The 24,014-nt window shown below is 39.5% G+C and overlaps 1 protein-coding gene across 5 annotated transcripts in view; it reads left to right on the top strand.

Moving 5' to 3' along the window:
• il1rapl1a (interleukin 1 receptor accessory protein-like 1a) overlaps positions 1 to 24,014 on the top strand; it is a 169,786-nt gene that overhangs the window by 15,651 nt on the left and 130,121 nt on the right. For 4 of the 5 annotated variants that reach the window (XM_082508052.1, XM_082508050.1, XM_082508051.1 and 1 more), the window contains exons 1-2: positions 1,475 to 1,554; positions 8,367 to 8,468. In XM_082508052.1, the coding sequence (XP_082364178.1) occupies positions 8,387 to 8,468 (82 nt within the window). In that variant the 5' untranslated portion in view covers positions 1,475 to 1,554; positions 8,367 to 8,386. Of the gene's footprint in view, positions 1 to 1,474; positions 1,555 to 8,366; positions 8,469 to 24,014 lie in introns of those variants that run through there. The other variant, XM_082508049.1, reaches the window with a different exon arrangement.

The raw sequence follows: 24,014 nt of genomic DNA, 5'->3' as shown, positions 1-24,014 counted from the left end.
TGTCAGTTGTGGTCCAGCAGCCCCAGTGGGGTGTGTACACTAAATGGGTGAGGAGAGCGTTGGCCCCTGCTCTCCATCAAAGGCAGCATTGACTAGAAGCATAAGGGCGTCTCTGTGGCCAGTCATCCTTGGACAGCTGACAATGGCCTGGGCATGGGAGACCTGGCTGAAAGCAATCAACAACTGCAGGAAAATGCTTCTCTGCTGGTGGAATGTGTGTGAAGTCAGACCTCAACAACCCACGGCCTTTACTCTTGACCGATCATGAGCAAACGGCTTTAGTTTGCCTTGAAGCTCTTCTAATTAATTATATACACAGCACTGCATTTTATGTGCTTGAATGTGCTTTTTACGTGCATGTGCAGTCTCCGTGTGTTTATGTTCGAAGTTCAGAGAACAGCAGCGGTGTGGATTGGCTCAGGATCGTGTGGTAATTAATCTCACTCAGTGAAGAGGTGCGTGTTGGGACTGAGGCAGGGCATAGCTCACAGCACCTTGCTCGTTAGCTCTAACCACCTATGGCCAGCCTCTGGAGATTAACGAGGGCTGGTCATGGTCAAAAGCGGTCAAATGTGTTTCAACGAAAGCTCACCCAGTGTACCACCGAGCTTATTTTTTATTCCGTGGCAGTGATTCACATTACAACTGCACAATGCCGCTCATGGGGCCTGACTCACACTGTGACACATCTGGCAAACAGCAGAGCAAACACACATGTGCGCGCAGATGCCACATTGAGCAACATGAGGAACAGGTAAACATACAGTAAGCATAGTTACAGTATGCTGTGCCATTTACTAGCTATCCCAGCATGAATCTCTTTGACACAGTGACACATAGAAACACCTATGACTCATTCAGTTGTGCTTGTCTTGTTCATCTTCATCTGGCTGCTCTGCTTGCTGGTGTCGCATTTGATGTTAGCGTAGCTAAATCTACAGATGAAGAGAAATAACGATGAAAGTTAGAGAGCTGCATTTGCACACAAATTCACGTTCATTTTTTAAATAATTTAGACTTTCTCTTTAATTTAATTGAATTCAGTGTTGAACCTGCTTCCTGTTATCAGTAATGTCAGTCAGTTTATTTATCTCTAAGAGGGTTGCTTCAAAGGTAATTTTACAGTCACTGGCTGCTGATGCTCATAAATAATGCAGTTTTATAGAATAGATGGTGGTATACAAATACCACATATATATTAGGGGTGCAACGATATTCGTATCGATATTGAACCGTTCGATACAGTGCTTTCGGTTCGGTATGCATATGTATCGAACAATACAACATTTGTAATTTATTTTATCAACTTTCCTTCTGACGATGCTGTCTGTGTTGAGCGCTCAGTGAATCTGCGTTCGACTACTCCGCCTAGGCTGCACTGTCGAGCGCAGATCCACTGAGCGCTCAACACAGACAGCATAGTCAGAAGGAAGAGCACAGGGCAAGCTAGCAAGACAGAAGTTAAGCTCTTCTTGCAAGATGGACCTCCCCCACCCTCATTCAGATCTGGCGTTTGGAATTATTTTGGTTTTCATGTGACGTATGACCCTGAAGGTAAGCGAGTCATGGACTAAAGTAAAACAGTATGTTGGATGTGCCATGCAATGCTCAATTACATGGGTGGGAACTAGTGTGTTAGCGCAGTTAGCTCGTTAACGTGTTGGCCGTCTAGCCCCATGCACGGGGCGATCGGCGGTAGCTCGTTAACGGAGATTTGCCGTGTTGTGGCGTTAAGGTCATTTCAACGAGATTAACCTGAAAGCACTAGTGGGAACACAACGAATATGACTGCACATTTACGCCGACATCATCCTAGTGCAAAGACAAAAACAACAAGCATGCTACTAACTTTAGCCGAGTCATTTAGACAGCTGTTAGCACATGATTCTCCTTATGCTGCTGAGAATATAGCCCAGAAGAAGCAGATAGTATAGCTTTTATTTTGGAAAGAGACATTTCTCTGTAATAAACTCTCTTTTCCAAAGATGAGTAATTCCTCAATCAGATACAGGGCTCGCAAAATCGCTAGCCCGACGTCCCGGAGCTAGCGATTTTTTCAGTCGGGCTACCAAAATCTATCTCTGCCCTGCCCGTCGGGCTATTGTAGGAAAAATATATGTCAATGCTTTTGCATTCTTTCAGAAATGTAGCTGGGTAATTATGTCATTGGCATCGGTGAGCCACTGTCAATATGTGACATATTGAAATCGCGTTTGAATTTGCGCTTGTTTTTTTGCTTTCACTTTGCAATGTGTGAACTGTGTATAGAGAGCAACAGCACTGATCTGTGAGTGATGATAATTTGCGGCACCAATTCCTCTGACATCGTCTTATTAATTGTTAGCTTACTATGCAAACATGACAAGTGAAATCTCCCGCAGCAAGCTTAAACATGTGAGAGGTTGATCGCAGAGAATCGCTGAGCTTATGTGAGTGCGTGTGTAAAAGCAGCAGGATTTATATTTGACTACGATGACCTGGATGACTGAGAACCTTCACAGACAGATATATATTTTAGTTCTGCTGAGCCAAATAAGACAGGTCAGGGTGAAGAAGTGACAGCCAAAGAAAAGCTTACCACAAAACGGAGAAGTTATGACAAATCAGACTATAAGGCAAAAAGAAAGTGCAGCTTTATGGTTTCATGGACAAAAGAATTTCTGTGGCTGCAATATGACGAGCTAAATAACCAGGGCTGCACATAAGTGGTCCGCAGGTGCGTATTCGCTGTCAAAATAAAAAAACGCGCACAAGGGTTAGGGTTAAATTTAAAAACTGTACTTTTGAGTTAAAATATATATTTATAATTTTAATAAATGACAAATTAAAAAGGCATGAACATTTTTTTTGTATCGAAAAAATATCGAACCGTGACACCAAAGTATCGAACCGAACCGAACCGTGAATTTTGTGTATCGTTGCACCCCTAATATATATATATATGTATGCACACATTTCCATACACAACATCAGGGTTATGATCTGTATACAGATAAGAAATCTCATTTAATATTACGCAGTTATTACTCATGTAATATTGATCAAAAAGCACTTGGCCTGTTTGTGTGTGTGTGTGTGTGTGTGTGTGAAGGATTAAACCCTTGTATTTGCAGCAGTGGGATACACTCATCATCTATTCCTGAGAATAAATTGTCCTACCTGCACTTAGCAGAGACCGCTAATGAGAGACCCCTGTGCTCTTTCTTGAAGAACTCGTCGTAATCAACGTCATACCTTGTTGGATAAATAGTCTAGGTTAAATTTGCCTCTTTAAATGTTCACTTTTACATATGTTATCTGTTTCACATTTTCACTTGGACCGTCTATTTTGTTATATTAGAAACAGTAGACGACATAATGTAGAAGTTAGAGCTAAAGGGAAGCAGCGGGGATAACTCCATAACTCCACGGACGCAACAAGATTTGGTCAGAGTCACGTCTTATGATGTACTTTACCTAAGACCACAGTGTGCTCTGCCTTCAAATTAGATTAAATCTCTAAATCACATGATCAATCACCCATGGCTTTCTATGCCAAGATGGCGGCGTTTTCCTTCTCTCTCTTAAGATGGCATAACTTCATCCTATATCAGCAAGGTGTTTTTGGCCTGTAAATTACGTGAATTTGTGTGCACTGCCTTGAGAGATAAGAAAAAATTGGAAATGAGAATAACATACTCAGGTCTGATGGAAGCACACACGCACACACACATAGACAACATGAACAGAACAATGGGGGTGTGTTAGCAACCAATAGCCTGAGGTGATAATTGAATTTGGGAGGAGATATTGCTATCCCGTAAGATACAGTCCCGTAACAATGGCAACAGACACTAAATTCCTCTGTTACTTTGTCAGGGGTGAGTCAGAAGGTGGTGGGCCATGCACCTCATTTTCTGGTAAAAAACAGCAGGCAAACGGCATGTGTGCTACTGTGGGTGATGATGTGTGCATGCTTCATGCATCGCTGAAGCGTGGATCTCACGCCATGCCTCTGTGTGTGCCTCCTCAAACACACCTGCTCCTGACGCCTCAGAGAAAAAGCTTGGCTCTTAACTATACAAGCAACAGAGCAGTGTCATATTAGAATAAACGGATAGTACATATTGTGATTCACTTACATGCTGTACTTTTATATATTTTTAATTTTTAAAACCATGAAACGTTTTTTATTGGGCACTTTGAAATTACCTTTCGAGCTTTTTTCTTGTCCTGGATGTTATATAGCTTAATACATTCAGAAGAAGTCGGTCAGGCTAAGAAATGTTTACATTGTATGTTTAAGTCAAACTCAAACTTTCTTTGTTTTGGGACACTAACCATAAAAGTGTTATGGTGTACGTTTCCACTGAGCATCATAAAATGATGAATGAAGCGTCGAGGATTGCAAAAACATTTAATAGAGTCTACACTAAGGTAGTCAAAGAGCTGCTTTACTGAGTTTACATGCGGATGTCTAATGTGTGTAGTTTCACTCAGTCCTCAGTCTGTCCTAAAAAGCACGCTGAGAATCTGTCCTGTGGACCGTTCTTGTTTTTAAGTTCCTTTTTTAGCTCTTTTGTGTTGGGTTAAACAGAGGTGACAGGAAATGAGGTGGGTTTTGGGTGTTTGTATGGTTTGTTAGGGGCTGCATGTGAAATGCACAATCCTTCTCTGTGTGTGAGGATAGCAGGCTGGTGATGTCATGGCTGGCAAGGCCCAAACTGAGATTGTGAAGGCGTAACGCGACCGGGATTCAGAGCAGGGTCACTAACATTGTTCTGTTGAATTAGGCTGTAACGGAGGGGCACCTCCCCATACTGCACAAACCCGCCTGCCAATCGTTTTGTTTAGTGAATCAACTTTTTACAACTAATTACGGTTTTGTTTTCTTTTTTGTGCCCGATGCCAACGATTGAGAGCTTAAAGCAAAAATATTAACAGGAATTATGGGTGGTTCTTTGTGTCTGGGGGTGGGCGTCCGGGTACACACCGGCTCACTCCTTGGCGGCTGCTTATCAGGGCCTGGAGCCTGGGGCTCGCTCGAGCCACTTCAGAGGTGGGGTGCCCCCGGCCTCTCGGCCTGGGGCTCGGTCACTCAGGCACAGCTGGCTGCCGGCGGAGCTCACGGGCGCGTCACTGCAACTCCCCCTGGCTTCTGCTCCGCGGCTGCTGAGTGAGCCCTCATCTGGGACTCTCCTCAGCTCTTACTAGAACAGTGGCGCGGCTGCCCCTCTGTTGGTCTTCCTTGGTCTCTTGTGTTCTGGGGGCCTCTGGATGTCTGGAGTTTTGATCTCCTCCATACCTGCTTCATACCCTGGGGGACGGGGCTGTGGCTTCCCACACTCCCTAGCAGATCGTTACATGGAGAAACCTTTGGAATGCAAGCATGCTGATCCACACAGGTATACACACAGGTGTACACACGGGTATTCACAGACGCGGACTACAGCTTTCTTGGCTGCTGCCTCAAAGCACATTGTGCACTGTCTATCTTGCGTGCTGCACAATATCGTTTATTACTTAGTATCTACTGATATTTACTGCTAGCTAGTTTATTGTGATGGTGCTGTTTTTTTTATTATGTTGCTCTTTGTTGTTTGCTTTCTCTTCTGTTTTTTTTCTCCATACAGGTGACCCAGGTGTTTTTTTTTTTGTTGTTTTTTTTTTTTCTTTCTTCCCCCCCTTCTCACCGTCTCTTCTCCCCTTTGGTTTTCTTTCTCTCCCTCTCTTTCTTTCATTCTTTCTCCCTGTCCTATCCCCCAGTCATGTCTGTCCCGTTTGTAGGAACTGAAAATAAAATAAATTCATAATTATAATAAAGGTCAATCAAATGGACCAATATGGCAAGGCCATGATGATCCACTTGGTAAAATAAATCCGCTTGGCATCTTTCTTGGCCTTAAGACAACAATTCTGATGGCTAAAGATCCAAACGGGACACAAAAAAAAAGAAAAAAAAAAGGAATTATGGGACGATAGAGACCAGAGTTAAACTGATCATTTTATGGTTACATGGTGCTCATTTTAGCCTCCATGACAGTTGATATAGCAGAATGCTTTAACACTGAATACCAAGCTGATCACATGACTGCAGACCGCAGAAATACAGTGAGGACACAAAACGAAAGAGAGACAGCAAGCTAACTATAGAGTAGAAAAAAGAAAGGTACAGTATGTAAATAAACTACCACGCCGTGACAGTATTGAAATCTTTCTCTGTGCATGTGGTCCCTTGACTTTTCAGTTTTTTACCTTTTTTGTTTATTTTTTAGCTTCGTCTCCCTTGCTGTTTTAAACTTAAACAGTACCGCTGCATTAGTTGTGGAATAAGTTTATCTTTAAAGAGGTATAAAGTCATTAAGACTACTATAGTCTGGGGATATATTTCGGATAGGTGATTACATAACCATAAACCATCATGGAGTTAGAGCTGAGGCTAAAAACACACATTCACAACTCTCCAGCTTATTGCTATTAAAGAAACAAAAAAAGGAGGAGCAAATCAGCTGTGGTGTTTCACAGGAATTTTATTGGCATAATGGTGTTTATTGACTGAGAGTTGTTTCCTAGCAGAATGTGATTGAGGAGCAGAGAAAGAGCTCTTTTTTAAAGTAGGAGCTGTGAGTGTCGTGTAAACACACGCTGAGAGAGGCCCCTTTCATTAGCTATGCTAATCTGCAGGGCACGTGACTAGCTGTGGATTCCAAGGTCCCTCCTGGCTCTGTCTCTCTTATTTTTTGTCTTCAAAGAGCCTATCTTTTCATTTCAGGTTCATTGGGTCAGTTCTGTGTGTGTTGTTTTCTTCATTTCTATGCAGTTTGATTGAAAGAAACATTATCGAGCTATTGCTCAATCTTCCCATCCTGTCCTAAAGAATTTTGGTTATCTGGTACTAAAGACATACTCCTACACAAGTAGATATAAGAGTTTCTTTGCACCACGGAGTTAACTCTCGCCCCTCCTTTGTTATCCGTGCTTCAAAAGAAACAACACGAGGGATTTCTGTCTACCTTTGGATAAAACATAGGAAAAAGGAACTAGCAAGGAATAAAAAAAATAAAAAATCTTAGACGTGAAAGAAATTGAGCATTTTGGGAATTAGATTTCACATTCTTGCCATGAGTCAGACATAGTAATAGGGAAGCAGAAGCCAGCAGCTGGCTAACTTAGCACTAGACTTAAAATAAGGCATAAGCTCCTTTATATTTCAGTAACATTTCATTAACGGTTCATCAATATGTTTTATCTTATGTCATGCCATTAAAAAGCCTAAAACGAATGGAAATAGGAGACACTTTAGAAGCTTTTGTTTCTGGTCTAAAACAATGTTGATCTTAAGGAAATTATAATTTCATTATAATTTAAACAAGGCTTTCTTGGCCAAAATGTCATCCTCCTAACAGCTATCAGGTCAGCAGCAGCTTGCTGGGGGTTTGAGTCAAATTATGTTTTAGCCAGAAGCTAAACAAACACATTTCGAGACCATGCAAATGCACTCTATTTTGCACCTTGCATGTTTACCACAGTTCTGTAAGCATTCATATTTAGGCATGCAAAAAGGGGGTCTTAAGATTATCCTAATCCTAAACATGTCAGTGGCAAATTGGGTGATGCTAACAGGTTAAATGGTAACTAATTTACTTCCCAATTGTGATTCTTGTTTGATGTCTCGAAAAATTTATTACATAGATGAATATTGGCATGAGTATAACCTTTAAGCTAATAAACAGTTTCTTTTTAAATTTATACAACAGCTGTAGCACTATTTCAGGACCTGGCTATTAAGGGGTAATTACTACATGTTAGATTATGTCATTTACTCAGAGAAGATGAGAGGTAGAGAGCGAGTCACCTCCATTAATTAATATAATAAGCGTCGATATAAGGGGTATAGGTGGGATATTTCCTACATCACTTTGAGTCAGAAGGTAATCATTTTAAATTGCCTTAAGCTCCCACCTCCTCCCAACCCTCTCGGTTTTTAATGAAAATGGCGATTAAACTGGTCGTTCTTACATATGTAATTATTTCTTTATTGATTTGTCAGCATCTTATGGAATGGTGTTTCATAAAATATATCCCTTTAATGATAACTCGTCTGAATTTCAACCACGAAAGAAAATCAAGAATGACCCCCCCCGGGGGAATGTGGAAATTGGTACGTTGATTTAAGTGTGTGAGTATGTTTAAGTTGGTGTGCAAATATTTGCACAAAAGTGTGTGTGTGTGCACGCTCTCTTTAGTTTTTGCAGAACATCCCTCTGCACTGACACTTACTCTTGTCTAGTAGTACAAAGAGGTACTTGATCTCATGTAATGGCAGTGACTGATGGCTCTTTCTCTCTCTCCTGCCATCCCTATTCTCCCTCCTTTGCTCTTTTTAGGCTGTGAGGACGGGGGGAAGATGAGACCTCCCAGCCCTCTGATGATCCTGCTGTACATCACCCTGTCCAAGAGTGTAAAGGTGGTCTCTAAGAGAGGCTCAGGTATTTTACTCCTATTTCTTATGTGCATGCACAGCCTCTGTGTCGCTGTTTTCATGCATGTGTGTGAGTAGACTCCAATGTTTACAACTGCTAATATTAATGGTTGGCGCCACTGGCTGATTTAATTTGAAGACTTATAGTCAATTTTTATGATTAAATTGTTTTGTGTAGTTGTTTGTTAAGTTCTGTCGGTGCTAAATATCAATATTCGAGAATTTATGTTGCAGTTATTATGACTATTAGACTGTGTTCAGCCTGTGAAAATGTATTGTTTCTTGATAATAATTGAAAATAATCCACCACTTAATTCTGCAGTTGTCAAAAACTGGTAATAGATAGGTAATTGCTAAGAATCTAACAATGGAAAGCAGTTCCTGCTTTTATTTTTTTGTATTTGTCTCTAAGGTGAGGAGTAGGGCTGCCACAAACGATTATTTTGATAGTCGACTAGTCACCGATTATTTTTGCGATTAGTCGACTAATCAGATCATGCATCCATTGGACGTAAAACTACAGCTTATTGCACCAGCAGCATCTGCTCTTATATAACTATCATTAGCTTACAGCTTTAAGTGTTTAAGGTATGTGCTAACTAAAAATAAAGACAAGATGATAGTTTATTACATTTTAATGAAATTTGCAGATTGTGTTGGTGAAGTTTAATAAACTCCTTGCTACACCGGAGTATATTCTCAAACATCTCACACTTCTGATAATCAGCTGTCTGCTTGATGTTTATTCAGCTGTGTAAAAACTATAACTTTAATCTCAGCCAAACCGATTTACTCAGGAACAAATAAAATACTAAAAAAGGCCAAACAATAACATTTTTAAGTTATCTAAGTGACTTATATATGTTTAACCTGAGTAGCGAAAGACGGCAGTGGGTTTGAAAACGATTTGCTGGGAGTCCGGTGTTCTCACCGGGTCTAGTAAGCCTTGCCCCCGGCTCGCTATCGAGCTAGTGGGTAACAGACGTCTCCGAAAACGTCGGAGCGCTTTTGAAAATATGTGGTGTCTTGATAAACTGAGCAGATATTTGAGGTTTACACAGCTACATTCTCGCCTGAAAATATGTTAAACGTTTATTTTGTGACCCAGAAAGAATAATAAGAGCAATATTAAAACTAAGTAGCTGCCGCCATTGTTGGAAACTGAGCTGGGCTGCGCTATGGATTCTGGGCAGTGTTGCCAACTCCTCAGTAAGGAAAATCGCTATTGGTTGTCCTAAAAGTCGCTAGAAGTCGCTAAATGACGTCATCGCCTAATTTGCATAATTGGTCATGCTAATCTAATTGTAACCTATGTTGTTGGAGAGAGAAATAACATCGTGGAAGAGACATAAAGTGAGTAAAAAACATCCTAAATGCATTTAGAGTTTATTTAGAACTACAAATTAAATTTCTTTTAGCAATTATTGTTTTTTTTTAATGTCACAATTCCAACCCTGCTCCTTTATCCGGGCTTGGACCGGCAAAAGTGACCCGAAATAGGCACTCTGGTGGAGTTACTTTGTGTGTGTGTTTATAAGTAGTTTTAAACCTTGTGATCCACAAAACAACATAAGAGTAAAAGAGTAAAAGAAGAACTGACTGCGTTACAGCACCCGCTGCTTGTTAAGAGTAAAAGTGACACGCGCTTTCACGTCTTTTTTGAAAACTCGCTAAATATAGCGACAAAGTCGCTAAGTTGGCAACACTGATTCTGGGACAGAGCTACTTCTTCTTCGTGGTTTAACGGCAGCTGGCATCCTTGTACATGCAGTGCTGCCATCTTCTGTTTCAGTCTGTTATTACACTCTTAAATCCTACTACTTATCCCTGCGTCTTTTGTGATCTTACAAAGCTTCAAACGATTTTGATAGGAGTATGTGACTTGACGGGGCAGCATGGGCTACAGTAACAATCTAATAACTTGCATATATTTTATGCATAATTAGGCCGTTCTCAGAATTGAATCATTTCACTCAATAAAAATGTGTTAATTGAAAAACCACTCCACATAAGTACACTTGTTATAGTGTCAGCACAGGTATGCACAGTCTATTCAAAATAATGATTTTACCATTTTGATAGTGAGAATATTTTAACTTGACTGCTGTTGTGTCCTGGTGGATTGTTCACATTTTTTAAATTCTACAATAAAAGTTAATCAAAATACATTTATGAAGGTCATGTAAGAAAATTGTGTCTGCTCGTTGGTTAAACGTGCCATTGTGTTAACTTGTATGAATTATGCATCTCATTGATTAATTGTCTATGGATCTCTGTTCCTTCAGACTGAGCATCTGGGTTCTCCCAAACTGGATTTGAATGTCATCAACCCTTTAAATGGCTCAATACCACATTAATATGGATAGCATAGGTGCTGTCCTTTACCTGCTCATTGACCAGAAGCTCTGTATTACACATTGTGATAATTTAGGTGTAAAACTGGTGTCGTAAAGCCAGTGTATCAACTATACCTACTTAACTAATCAACTATAGGGCACTGTGTCTCGTATATCATCTCATTTATGTGCTGCCACCATCAACATTATACAAGATTTCCACTATTAAATACCCCTGTCGCAACCTACCAGTAGAAAAGTACCTATTAGCAATATCTATGGGAGTGATAACAACTGATCATGACCGTTTAAATAGATGACACTAAACTACTACACTCCCACAATTAACAGGAGAGCATTACTTCAATGCAGACCCACACAATGGCTGTTGAACATCTCTGATGGAAATAGGCAGGGAAAATAAGATCAGCTTTCTAAACACCCCTTGAAAATATACGATGCATATTTTATGAGTATGCAGAATAAAAATGATAAAAATGGTACATTCTTTTACGGCAGTGTTGCATTAAAGGCATTGGTAAATGCGGCCATTAAACGACACTAAACTTTAGATCAATAACATGTAAAAGTGGTGCTTGGCCTCGTACAAGTGGTGACCTTCCTTACATGCAAATGAGTATGAAAATGATAATAAAATAGTCTATTCAAAATACAGCCAGTGTCTCAGACATTCAAAGTATACCTTGTAGGTCAAGGTGAGAGCACTTATGCATTGCTAGTGATATGTTCCACCATTCATCTTTGACTGGATAAACCACGCCCACAAAGCCATTGTTTAAATGTTGTTTAAAAAATGAATGTTAGACAGTAGGGTAAATGAATTTCAGTCGTTAATTTGATCCTTAAATCAGTTTTGTAAGTGCACAACAAATATTTTTTCTGTGTTATTATTATCAATCATTTTTCTGTCTTGTACATAATTACAAATAAGATTTGTAATTATGTTCTCTGTTCTGCTTAGAGTACAGTCAGTCAGTGAGTGACTAAGTTGAAATTGGTTGACTCCATGTTTTTGCTTGTGTGTCCGTTTTGTATGACCCTATCCACATACACTAGTACCTGTGTGTTTGTATGATTTGGTCTGTGGAGGATTTTGGCATAGATCAGAGTCAGGATAACACATCCGGTCAACCACGTATTCCTCTGGGTCCTTCGGTCAATTATTGATGGCGGTAAACTCAATATTACCTCTCAAGTGTGGGCTCAAAGACATCTGACTGACACAATGAAGGTAAGCTAGCCTTTTTGAAAGACTGCGCTCGCCTCTCTGCCAGCAGCTCAAAGGGAAGCCTGAAAGATTATAAAAAGATTATCAATTAGGTCATGGGGAAAATCAAGCTCACAAAACAGACACTGTCATTTTAGCTCCATTTTTTCTCTGTCTCACACAAACTAATGGAACATCCAGCAGTACTGAATTTGGACGGTAAATCCATCAATAAATAATGCCTTCTTTATTTGTGTTCAAAAAGAATAATGAAAAAGAGTAAATAACTCATTGCTGCAAGTTTGTAAGGATAATATTAGTGTAGTTGCTTGCATGAAATTAACATTCCATTCATTATTTACCCTGAGCAAAATTTTCTTGTTTATGCATCTGTTTCTCTAAATGGAAAATGGTGCTGAAAAATTAATCTTTTTACTTACCTATTTATTTATTGTTTTATTTTGAATAATTGATTTTGCCCGAAGACAATTAACTCAAAAATGGTTTAATTGAAAAATATATTTTCCTGCACCTTCAGCTTTGATCACTGGCTGCTGACAAGCTGAAGGGAATTGAGGTTAAAGATGAAATGTAGCGGTACAGAAGATTAATTTGCAGATAAAGCCACACGATAGGTGATTGTTTTCTGACTCAGAGGTTTGGGATATTTATCTTCTTGGCTGGAGATGAAGAGATTGAGCACACACTTCCATGGCTGCTCTCAAATTAACAAATCACCATCCCTGAACTGGGTTTTCCAAACCAGTCCAAAACAGAAATTTTGGAAGATAAAGTTTGAGACAAAGAAAGAAAAGCTTGGGCTACTCTTCTAATGAATTGTTTGTGGGGCATTCTCTTTCCGATGGGAAAACTCTATTGTTTTCATTGGGTTACAGAAAGAAGAATTTGACTCCACAACCTTGAATAGTTTCGGGTAAGAATCGGTTCTGAGGGCTTGATTAGCCCTCAAGAGATACTGTATGAAGCAACAATACAATAGATTTTTCCCTCCCAATGTCTGGGTGTCATTCCCAGCGTTCCCCAAAATCCTATAATTATTCAATGTGAAGCCTGCATTTCCCAGAATAATGAGTTTCCCAAAGGTCTGAAAGCTGTATTTGTCTCTTTTTCCCTCGCTCTTTATGGCACACTTGGTACTACTCATGCTTTTAATGACCCTTCAAGCTCAGAAGAATTATATATCAATTGGGGTAGACTATTGTTTTTGGTTTGTGTGGTGTGCACACCACACAAACCAAACTCCCCAACCAAAAACAATAGTCTACCCCAAAACAATAGTTAACATGTGGAAGCAAGTATGAGCTGTTTATACATAGATCTTATTTTTTTTGACCCACACATGCTGTGCTCCTGCAAATGAGGGTTTGTTACTCCAGGCATTGTGCTCACCTAGGTGTTATTTTGCACTGGAATGACCAAAGTAATGCTGACTCTGCCTGAGAGTCAATACTGGTGACAGAAACAAGCTGTCCATCAAGCTCCAGTTGTCTCTGTCTTGGTCTGACCTAAACAGGCCTGCCTCAGTTTCCTGGCCACAGATCGGCCCATAAAGATCCAGACTTTAATCAGAGAAGACAGGGACTGTTTAACTGGGGTCTTAGTCTTCTTACAAACCCAATTATCAGTTTGCAGCTCGGTGAAAAAGACAATGAACGCTGCAGAATATGGATAACAAATTTATAGACAAAACAACAAACCTCTTAGTCTGCACACTGCAACACAATACATTGTTAAACTGTGTAAAAGTAAAGTAAGAGAATGGGGATAGTCAACATTACCCATGGTCTCTGAGTATTGCTGAAAGGATAGACGGATTAAGTCATTGGAAAAATAGAATTGTTACCTTGGTGATCAGTTTTCTATTAAAGCTGTCAACTGTATTCAACTATATATTTTTCCTTTAATCAGACTTCTCAAGCATGTAAAGTGGCTCTTTTTTAAAAGTTGTTGTCATGCAAAATAGTTCTTAATTTAACATTTTGGACCATGGAAGCGTCCCATAGGAATATGTAATTTATTCCTTGATTTATTACAAACACTGTACAGGCAAAATGGATCCAAAAATGTATCCATACGGTTGACATCAAGTAGACATCTTATATACATCTATTTTATAGGAAAATACCAAGTTACTGGTTTATTGGCCATATTGTAGGTATTTTTAGAGAAAGAAAATACTCTCTGTATTTGGTGAAAATGATCTAACCCACTGTTTTCTACTAGGAAACAATAAAGTGGGATGTTTAATTCCTTTTGATCTACAGTGTCACTTCAGATATTTCTAGTGGACTTCATGTTGTTATGTTGTTGGGCGGTTTTTACCATTTACACATCCATTTACACAACAAAATGCTAATTTAGACATTTCTCTGTTGATTCTCTCAAAGACCTTGTGGCACTGCACTGTCCACTGGACTGAATCAGAGTTGCAGCAGCGAAAAGTCAAGAAAATGACAACTGAGGAAACTGAGAGGCTGAGGATGAATGGGCAGCAGTTGAAGTTGGCCAAATAAACCAAATGAACCTCTTCAGCTTTGGGCCCTGGACACATAATGTTTCCTAAGTGTTTTCAAACATGCTTGCTCTCTTCCAAAGTAATATCCTTCCAAATATTCACTTTTCAGGATGACAATATAGTTATGAGGTATAGGTATGACATTATCAAGGATGACATGACATTTCAAACAATGGGGACTCAGGAATTGGTTCAGTTGGTTCTGAAGAGTGGCTGCCTGAAAGTGTACATGCGCTTTGTGGGATAAAGAAGGACAGACAGGTCTTCCTGATTTGCAAATTATGTATATTAGCAATGCTAAATGCAAGAAAGGTTGCGCTTTGAATACGACCAACATCCAGTTCAAAATTAATGTTGAATTCATAATATTTTCACAAGCATTGCAGTCCATGTGGCTTTTCAGTGACTTTGTCCAATAATTTTAATACTACACATGAAAGCCAACATTCGAGGTCTTTGGTTATTGTCTATCAATATTTCTTAGTCAAAAACAGGCTGCTGTTGCTTTTTGGGATGGTTATATAAAATAACTTTGCAGTCATGACATATAGTTTAATACGCTTTGGTATGTTTGCTCTGGGTTGATTCAAAACAGGTAAATGAGAGGAAATTAATTGAGTCATAATTATAATTTTGACTTTAATCATAGATTTACTAAGAGAACTAGATGCCTTGTTAGATGTGAAATTCCAATTAACATGGTCTTCATTCCTGTATTTAATGCTAATTTTGCATTGGTCTGTATTGGCTCCAGGTCAGCATGGCCATCTACTTCACTGTGCCCAGTTTTACAAAATTATAACACAAAAGAAATTAATATTTTCTGACTCGATATGTCTGACAAGATTAGAAAATGTCAGAGTAAGATGCCTGAGCATATCGACATTTTTGGGATTTTGCCCTCCTGTGAACAGTCAATCTAATCAGCAATAACATAGCAAGCAGGAATGAGCCAGCAGACGTCTCAGAATCCACTCAACTCACTCTGGGTGCACTGTCCCGTGTTATTCTCTTCTTATTGTGGGCTAATTGTTTTTTGTGGCTTGCTTTGCATATTGCTCATTGATGTGACTGATCTACAGTGGAGGAAATAATTATTTGATCCTCTGCTGAATTTGAAGGTTTGTTCACTTATAAAGAAATGAACAGTCTGTAATTTTCATGGTAGTTTCATTGTTAATGCAGAGACATTACAGAAACATTATATAAATTGATTTGCATGTTATTGGATGAAATAGTAGTAATAATCATAATAAAGTGTGAATAAATATTTGATCGCCTTCAACCAAGCCACAGACTGGCTGTGTGCCACAATGATCATGAGAAAAGTGGTCGGTCAGCCCAAAACTACATGGAAGAAGCTTAGAAGGCAGTCGGGACCACAGTCCATAAGGGACCATAAGGACACCATTCCAAATATTCACTTTTCAAGGTGACAATATGTATGGCATTATCAAGGATGATGTGATATTTCAAACAATTAGGACTCAGGAATTGGTTCAGTTGGTTCTGAAGAGTGGTTCATGCATTTATTGCTTCTAGGCCTGACTATTGTGATTTGTTATTACCAGGATGTCCTAAAAACTCCCTGAAAACTCTTCAGTTGATCCAAAATGCTGCAACAAGAGTACTGACAGGGACTAGAAAAATGAGAGGATTTTTCCCCCATATTGGCTTCTCTTTATTGGCTCCCTGATAAATCTAGAATCAAATTTAGAACCCTTCACCTCACATACTAGCTCTTTAATAATCTTCTCTTAAAGACCTCATAGTACTGTATCATCCCAATACAGCACTTTGGTCTCAGATTGCTGGTTTACTTTAAAATATTCTAGGAACCAAAAGTAGAATGGGAGGCAGAGCCTTCAGCTTTCAGGCCCTTCTTATGTGGAACCAGCTTCCAGTTTGGATTTGGGAAACAGACACCCTCTCTACTTTTAAGATTAAGCTTAAAACTTTCCCTTTTGCTAAAAAATACTGTATTGGATCAGGTGACTCTGAATCCTCCCTTAGTTGTCCTGCAATATGTGTAGGCTGATGGGGGCTTTGCATGATGAGTGTTTCTTCTTCACAAACCTTTTTTCATTCACTATGTGTTTTACACATGTGAGGTTTCTTCCTATTAAAAGGGAGTTTTTCCTTCCCACTGTCGCCAAACTGCTTGCTCATAGGGGGTCATATGATTGTTGGGGTATTCTCTGTTTTCTTGTAGGTCTTTACCTTACAATATAAAACACCTTAGGGCAACTGTTGTTGTGATTTGGTGCTATGTGAATAAAATTCAATTAAATAAAATTGATTTATTCCCCACTGTGTTGCTAGTCGGTTTTTGATGAGACAACCAAAGTACCTTTAAAACTCAACAATTGAGATAGTTTCGATTTTGTAATCTGTAAATCTTTTCTTCCCAATGAGGCTAAAAAGGAAAATAATCCTGGCCTAAATAATTATTTCAGTCTGTCCCTGTTACTCACCCATATAAGAACACAAGGTAGTTGATTAGCTAAATTTCACCATATTCTTTTCATCACATTTTAAAACTTAAAACTGCCCAAATTGCTAAAGAAACACAAAAAAATATTGTGCTGAGAACTGTGCACTACATATGCATCAATCAGTGTCACCCAATCAAAGGAGGAACGTAATGTATCATCCTACAGGGCACAGTTTGTGTTATCTTTTGCCCCTGAGTCAGCCATAAACAGACAAAAGCTCTGATTAGGAATTGCTCACAGCTGCATCTCTGCATCATCACACCCTATGCTGCCTCTGCTGTCCCATACAGAGACACAAAATAATATGCTGTTTGAACACACTGTCCATTTATACACTCCAAATGTCATGAGAGAGACAGACAATACACATCTCTAAACACATCCAAGGCCTGCTGACCGGTCTGTTAGCCGGAATAATGGCTTTTAAATACAGCGGGCAGGGATGAATGAACATGCTGCAGTGAAAAACAACACTCTGCACTCGACTAAATACAGGAATGGTATCATCTCAGTTTCTTCCACTTAACTCGGCAAAAGCACCATCTTCCATTATATATGTGTGTGTGTGTGTTAGTGTGACTTAGTGCAGTATGTTAATGGGTACTTACTTCAAAGTATGCATGTGAATGGAAAGTCCTTTAATCAAAGTGTATGACTTGACATGTCCAAATCATGCATGATAGAGGTCACAATCATACAGATAGCATGCAAATTGTCTAAATATTATAAGATGCATATACACAAGTATGTAAATAGAAAGAGTTCTTTCAATATTTCCTTTCGATTTAAATACATTGATTACAGTGTGTTCACATTAAAAGCTGTTCAAACGCATTCAAAACGTTTTGCTACCAAACTGTCACGGTCTGGAGGGCAGACCGTGGGGATGTGGGGAAAGGAGGACCCAAAACGCAGACTCTGCGATGCAAACAGTGCTCTTTATTTACAGTGGAAAGCTGTAAACACAATAACTCCCCGTTGCTCCCTCGAACCCCATGTGCGTGCTTCCCTCCGACGTCTGTGCTCGTGCTCGTGCTCCCCGCTGTTGTGTTACTGCACACCCTGTGCGTGCTGCCCTTCTGGTCCCTTGTTTCACCTGCAGGACAATACAGAAGCAGCCGTTAAACACTGAACCCGCGCGCACACACACACGATCCGCACTTCCTAATGCTACACACTGACTTGGAGTCTTAGCTTAATGATCCCGCGCCGGTGGGAGCTCCAACTCTCTCCTAAGTAGCTCCCCCGACGAGCCCTGATCACCAACAGGTGTGGCATGAACTTCAGGTGTGGCCAGTCCTTCCGCAGGGCCACACCCCTCAGGCCTGCAGGTGGCTGAGCTCCATCCTCCAGCCACACCCGCAGACATACACACCCATACCCTGCCTATACATATGAGTGGGACACAGACTAACACAGCACAGTGCAGAAAAACACACACATCACCAAAATAATAATAACAACAATATCAACGGGAGGTGAGTCAAAACTGCTCACGGACCCCGAGTCCTCCAGAGCTGGGTCCGTGACACAAACATTGGAAATATTGTTTGCTATCAGCACATTAAGAAAAGCTCTTATCATCCTGATTGTGTAGTATTGGTACTTTTTGTTTCAATCATGAAAGCATGTAATCCAAGTAAACAAAATACTTTTCAGTTTTAAGCGAGACAGAGAGGAGCTGCGAATGAAGCAAAACAAAGCCAAAAATAGATACTAAAAGACAGTATGAGCTTTTTAAAGGTTGATTATAGAGTGAAAATGGTATTTAATCTCTCTTGCTTGCTCTCTTGCTATTGAAAAGCACATAATGATGATTGTTTTTATCATTAAATCAAACACTAAAGAAATGTAAAGAAATCTAAAATTGCTCTAAACAGTAAGGGAGAAAATGGTGGATTGTGACTTCACAGAATGAACATTATTGCATACCTGATGTCTTTGTCAGTACAAATAAGACTTTCATGGACCAGCCGAGAGTGCTGCGACTTGTGACTACAGCAGAAACCACTGCAATCGGCTCGCTGTCAACATGTCGGGGTATTGCTATGGAGCAATCCCAGCAGGAGACATCAGGGATGTGCGTATGTGCATGTAGCACTGTGTGACTCTATCCACGTGACTTGTGATATCCCAACCTTGGCTTCTCGCTGTGTCTCGAAGCAGGGATGAAAGAAAAAAAAAAAAAAAACAACACAAAAATGATACAGCCAATATTCTAGATGAGTCTGTAAAGTCCTGCTCCAAATCCCTGATAAGAGAACGTCATGGATAACTGTAAATCTGACATGGCCCCAAGGCAGTGTGAGGGATGAAGTCCGTGGAGTTGATGCCTGAATAAACCACTCGATAAGTGTGAGGGCAGGAATACACAATCCAGCCAGTCTGTCAGTCAGTTAATTTATTTGTCAAGGTGCTCTCCTTTCATTTCACAAATCATACTGCCGCAATTTCTCTGACACTTGAAAACTGAAATGTGCCTGTCTATACATTTCCTCTGTCAAGAAGATGAGCTAAATGACATACACAAATAAGATGTAGTGAAACCTTGTCTCTACTTGTCATGCCTGTCTCATACCCCAGAGGCTTCCTGGATGCTTGTATTGAACATTCATTCCTCTCATTTCTAGGGCTGGAAGATCAGCTGTCCACTTTGACATCTGTACACAGTAATATATGTCTGCAGCCGAGTTTAGCAACTGAGCAGTCTAAACCTTTAATTTAAAGTGATGTTACCAACTCAAAACTAGTTTCAGGCTCCCTTTCTTTGCATCAGCGTGCTCAGCCAGTTGCACTTGATGCTCATTAACAATGCTGTGCTCGTTCTCGGTGCATTTCCCTGGTGTGAGCCACTAAGCAGGAATGTCGAACTAAGGATGTATTGATGATAAACAGAAAATACAGCCGACTGCATTAACCTACAAGACATTAATATAAAAGCAAGCCGACAAACTGGAAGATGTGTGAGCATTTGTAAATATATGGTTTTGTTAACCAGCTGTTTTTGCTTCTTTGTCATACTCAAACATTCTCATTTCGTGAATATACATAATGCACATAATGTAGAAGAGAAAAACACATAATGTATACCGTGGAAATTTTTTTTTATTGTTTCCTGTTGGCTCACAACATGCAGATGCACTACGGAGGCTGTCTTGGCCTGGTCAATACCTCTCTCTCTAAATGATGAGGAATGGCCTGCGCTGCAGTAACACTGTGCTAGGAGATTGATCACATGCAGACTACTGAAGATTAAATGGCTTTCTTGTGGAAAGCCAGACTGCCCCTGGATGGTGCATTGTGCAGATAGGAAGCCTGTTTTCTTTGCTTAGTTTAGAAAAGCTGCATAGCCTTAGGATAGGACAACATGCTGGCACCCGAGCCATAATGCCATATTTTTATGGGGAGGAAAAAGATTGAATTTGACTACACAATTATTTTTACTTACTACACTAAAACAGAAAGAGCGGTTGATTGTATCATCAGTGAAATTGGAAATGCGTTTTAGGTTTTGCCTTTGATGTAAGCCATCAGTGCTCGGCTGTGTGGAGACAAGAGGCTTTCAGAAAACTAAGGACGACTTCTGAATGATTTTAGTCACACACAGTCGTGCACGGAAAAAGTGATTTCCTTGTCACCCATCACTTTCCGGTCTGACATTTGGTCGCAAGTGGACATCCATAGACAGCTGACTTGTTTATTTCCCATTGGTTCACATGTCAGTCAGTAGTATTCTTTGCTCCTGTTAGTGTGTGTCATGTGGCCCGTCGTAACCACAAGTTGACAAATTTCATTGTCACTCCATGAATTTTGGTTGCCCTTTTCTCTTCTTGTGTCTAAGTGTTTTGTCAAGAGCTAGGTATTTGGTTTCACTTCACTTAAGTACCTTTCATTCAGTAGGTCTTCAACCTGTAAGTAAGAAGAAAGTAGATTTATTTAGAAAGAGTGTTTCAAGATTCAAATCACAAGTCGCTTCACATCAGATAATACCAGCACAAAATAAACTTTAAAAAGTAACACTGAAGTTAAAAAAGGATTAAAGCCTGATTATGATGATGTAATTGTAAAAAGTACAATGGTGTCACCAGTTAATTCACTCAAACCTCACTATGTATTATCGTAGTTCTTTTTTTCTTGTATAATTGAAACAAATAAAGTTTGTTTTTGTAGGAAGTAGGAACAGAAACAGATTTTCTAAATAAATGTCATTTTTTTAGTATGATTTTTGTTTTATCTCCTTTTGTGTAAAAATCTTTTAAAAAACACAATTACTACATGAGAATATGTGTCAGAAATCTCTTGTAGAAAAGGGAAAACATATATGCTAAACACAAATGGTGCCAATAAATAAGAATGGCTGTATTAAACATAATGGGGTCATAAATAACTCCACTCAGTCGTTTTATTTGCTAAAACAGCTTTTGCTTTAGGGGTAAATTTCCTCTATATTCTATTCATTAAAAATGGGAAATTATTCCCTTTATTTGATGTCTGCTCAAGCACATTTCATGTATGTGTATGTGGGCGTGTTTGTGTGATGCCACATGTGATTTGTGTGTCTATTTTGGTGGCACTGCAATGCGTTTTGAAGGCAGTTTACTCCAATGTGAACACGTGATTAGAGATGCACAGAGTAATACGTGCACGCTGGCCTCCACTGACACTGAAGCAATTATGCTGGAGACTCTTTCATGTTAGTGACACAAGTAAATAATATAATATTCAACATATGCATTGCTGTTACTGTGTGCGTATGTGTAAATGAGTGTGTTTAGATCTACTACAGTAATAATCTGCCAGGTAATCAAGGGCTGGCAAAGGATAAGTACCACTACACACTTTGATTGGCATCAGAGCAGTTAAGTTCGAATTAGATAGCTGTGATATAGCAGCACTTTGCTCTCTTTAAGTTGTGATATGTAATTTCTCAGTACCTTCAGTGGCTGTTGTACATGAGCAAATTAAAGGTTTTCATGGTGGGTTTGAAATTCCCTAAATTAGTTATGAGTGTATTAGTGCTTCTACAACATTGGACACAGCTATTAAGTTAGTAATTCACATTGTTTATTGAAGTACAAATGCCACAATTTAGAAAATCACAAATGTATATTTGCAAAAATTTGCCTAGTGAAGCATAATCTGTAGCAATTTATCCTATTGAAACTTCTCATTGCACAAATTACTAAGATAAAAACAGGGAATTGTGTTTTTAAACACCATATACTGTTGTATACCTGGTAGTTGCAAATGAATTCAAGAAAAAGTGTGCACCCCTATTTGCTACAGCTAACATTTTCGGTAACTGTCGCTCATTCATTAATATCGCCTGGGGTCATTCATCTGTTCAGCTTCAATTCTCGTGTGCTTCCAAAACATTTTTAATGAAGCTGAGGATGTTCACTGGGCCATTCCACAGCATTAGCTGTCTAATCACTTATGTGTTGGTTCTTGTCTTGCTGCATGACCCACTTTTTTCTTTAGATTTAGTTCTCAAACAAATACCCCAACGTTTTGATTTATAAATCCCTGGTATAATGCAAAATTCATTACTCCATCAATAATGACAAACCACCCTGGCCCAGATGGAGCAAAACAGGGCCAAACTGTAACACTTCCACCATCGTGTTTCACAACTGGGATACGTTTATTCTGGTGGATTGCAATATTTTACTTCCTCCAAATGTAATGCTTCTACTTTAACTAAAAAAAAGAAAAAGATTTTGGTCTCTGCCCACAAAACATCTTTTCAACAGCCTGCTGATTTGTACATATAACCTCAGTAAACTGCAGAAAGGCAGCTACGTTCTTTTTGGATAGCAACCTGCCATGTCCAAAATTGCAGGTTGACCTAATAGTCAAGTTATGAGCATTAACATTAGCCAGTGTGAGGGAGACCCTGTTATTATCCACTTTCCTGTTGGAGTGAGCTTTGCTGGTTGTGCACTCAAGGTGGATAAAAAGGGCAACTGAGTTTCCTCCATTTGTTCACAATTTTTTTGCTTGCACAAAAACTTTATTTTTTTCAGAAGATCCTCATAATAGCACGGTTCACAATTGTGAAAATCACACTTTTTCTTGCAGCTGTTTCATTAAACTCTTGTTGTTACTGTCAGCAGGCGAGGATATAAGCTTTCTTAAGGTGCTTTGTGCTATACTGCTTTCACCTGCTCACTTATTTCCCAAGTGGTCACCACAGCGGATGGATCTGCATGTCTGATGCCCCTCCTGATGCAACCCTCCCATTTATCCAGGCTTGGGATCAACACTAGCAGTGCACTGGCTTGTGACTCCCTGCGGCTGGGTTTGTGTCTCTCCCATGTTAAAAACGATTACATTTCTTTCAAAATATGAAGTACCAACTACTAAATGCAGTTAACTGCGTTCACCAGTGGGCAAAACAGTTGTTGACATAATTGAAAATATTATTTGGCACATGCCACTGAGGTGTGTTTGATTATTATTTGACAGTGATTACATCAGATGCTTTGGAAAGCCCAGAGCTTACATTGCAGGCGGTAAAAGCTACAAAGACCACCGTTCTAGAAAACCCTTGAGGCCATTTAAATTACAATTACCCGCACTTCTATGTCCTTCCGCAAAGAAATTATACACACTCAGACTCTGTTATTAGACCTTTAGAAGAACAGAACTACAGCTGTCACACATAGAACTAAACATTTACATTCCCAGTGTTGGTATGCATCTTTCTACCATCCCTCATTAAGCAAAAACCTACAAAAAATTGATCTCCATGCTGGGAATGTGGGGGAGGAATCTGAGTATGTCTCCATATGCTAATGAAAGGAGCCTGCTTCAACAAACTGCTTTGTGCATATTCATCTGAGAATCTGAGAGTTTGTGTGTGCAAGTATGTTTTTTTTTTTCAAAAGTAGGGTGATTTCTAAGCACAGTTATTTTTACATATCATTAGTAGCCCAGTGCAGCCCCATCACCCTGA

The sequence above is a fragment of the Aulonocara stuartgranti genome, assembly GCF_965226115.1.
Source record: "Aulonocara stuartgranti genome assembly, chromosome: 16".
NCBI classification, from domain to species: Eukaryota; Metazoa; Chordata; class Actinopteri; order Cichliformes; family Cichlidae; genus Aulonocara; species Aulonocara stuartgranti.
This window is presented reverse-complemented; position numbering and strand designations above follow the sequence as displayed.